Source organism: Pteropus vampyrus, unplaced genomic scaffold, assembly GCF_000151845.1.
Source record: "Pteropus vampyrus isolate Shadow unplaced genomic scaffold, Pvam_2.0 Scaffold231, whole genome shotgun sequence".
NCBI classification, from domain to species: Eukaryota; Metazoa; Chordata; class Mammalia; order Chiroptera; family Pteropodidae; genus Pteropus; species Pteropus vampyrus.
Genome location: NW_011889012.1, coordinates 347,195 through 349,136, shown reverse-complemented (window position 1 = coordinate 349,136; position 1,942 = coordinate 347,195). Strand labels below are relative to the sequence as shown.

Below are 1,942 nucleotides of genomic sequence, written 5' to 3'. Positions count from 1 at the left end.
GAAGTGCAGCTGGGGCCACCGCGGCCTCATTCCTCACCTGTCGAAGAGGACAGACACGCGCTCCATGGCCACGATCACAGACTCGCTGTCGGGGGCGGCGGGGCTGGGGGTGGACGTTCTGCCCGGGCTGACTTTCTCCTTCCCTGGAACGAGGCGTTCGGCACCGTTACCTACTTTGTGTGACTAGACAGGCTTTGGAGACAGTGTCTTGAACCCACGGGAGTCCCCGATCTGAAACCCGGGGTGGGAGGCCCAGGCAGTGGCACGGGGGGCAGTGGTCGGTCCACAGATGGGCTCCCCAGGCGTGGTTGACACCAGCATCTCCTTGAGAACTGGAGGAGGACCTGTGGTCCATGTCCCAAGAAGCGGCGACGGGAGACCATATGGTCCAGAGCTCAGACACAGGTGGGCGTGGGCCAGCTGCCCGCCCCCACCGCTCACCTGTGTACATGCAGGTGAGCATCAGGCCCAGGGCCGCCATGGCCCGGTGCGGGCTGTGCACATTCACTCTGTCCACACTCAGCTTGACCAGCGACTCTGCGTCCAGCCGGGAGAGCTGCTCGGAGAGCAGGAGGCGCTCCAGGCCCCTCAGAACGCAGTGGTAAACGACAGACGGGGTGGACTCTTCACTCCCAGACAGCATCACCCCGCACATCTGGAGGGGAGGACTTGGGAGCTGAAGTGCCGCTCTGGGGCTCCCGTCACTCATGCCCCTCCCCGAATCTGAACGGCCCGCGCTGCCCCCGCCCCCGACGGTGGGAGCAGGGCCCGCTCACCTGCACTATCGCCGCAGAGAACTCGGGCCCGGCGTCCAGAGGGTAGTTCTCGATCAGGTAGAAGGCGGTGGCGCACATCACCAGCACGTGCTGCTGGCTGTGCGAGTTCACGCAGCTGGAAACACGAGACGACAGCCGAGCTCAGCCGCGCGAGCAGCCGCCGTCTGGAGGTGTGCGGAGTCTTTGCTGTCGCGGACCTCGGCCACCGTCCCCTCAAGGAGGGCGCCTGCAGAGTTCCCACTGACCCCTACGTGCAATGTGGCCAGGGTCGGACACATGCTTTGAAACGTGTTACGTCACTTCCCACAGCCCATTGTGAAACCCGACCCTGGGCAGCTGCCACTCACTGGGCGATGCCTTTGAGGTTGGACAGGAGATAGTCGCTGACGGCCGGGATGAGCTGCTTTGCAGTGTCATCCAGGAGGTCACACTCCAGCACGTAGAGGATGCCGTGCAGGGCCCCGATCTTGCTGGGCAGGTGGCTGCTCCTGAGCGTGCTCTCCAGAAGCCGGCTGACTGGTTCGGCCACGGCCTTGTCCTGGGGCACAGGCACAAAAGCAGGGCTGCCCCAGGATGAAGCGGGAGAGGCCCGGAGGCTGCGGTGGAAGACCGTGTGCGGACAGGGGGGTTCTCCCAGCAGGCCTGACTGCTGTCCTCAGGCTGCTGTCCGGGAACCTGGGTGTCGGGAGCGTCCCCAGCACCCTCGCTGATGAGAATGGCTCCCCGTGCCTCAGCCGCCCGCGCTGACACCCCTCCCCTGGGGTCTGCGGTCTGGGATGTGCCGGGTGGAGGGGCCTGCGGACCAGCCCCAAATGAAAGCTCTGGCTCCGCGTCTCTAAGGGGCCTCCCTGGCGGGTGGCACGCCACGTGTGTTGTCACGAGTTGCTGAGGAAACCGAGCGTGTCCCCTGACTCTAGGGGAGGGTTCTGGAAGCTGAGCCTGGTTCCTCTGGATCTCGCCCCATGCGCTTTCCCCCGTCACTGATTTATGTTTTGTGTCTTTTCGGCGTAATATAGATCACAGGTGAGTGTAAGGGAACCCTGCGTGTCCTCCTAGAAATGACCTGGGGTGGCTCGGGGCCCGACTGGCATCTACTCAAAATGTCGTCAACTTCAGTTAGCACCCTCACATGAGTTCAGTGGACCCCACACCGAGAGGGACCTTCA

General features: G+C 63.9%; 1 protein-coding gene across 1 annotated transcript in view; it reads right to left on the bottom strand.

The window, feature by feature from the left end:
* HTT (huntingtin) overlaps positions 1-1,942 on the bottom strand; it is a 114,234-nt gene that overhangs the window by 6,787 nt on the left and 105,505 nt on the right. The window contains exons 58-61 of the mRNA XM_023519670.1: positions 1,124-1,314; positions 777-891; positions 442-655; positions 38-143 (exon numbers count right to left, since the gene is read on the bottom strand). Coding sequence (XP_023375438.1) covers positions 38-143; positions 442-655; positions 777-891; positions 1,124-1,314 — 626 coding nt within the window. The remainder of the gene's footprint in view (positions 1-37; positions 144-441; positions 656-776; positions 892-1,123; positions 1,315-1,942) is intronic.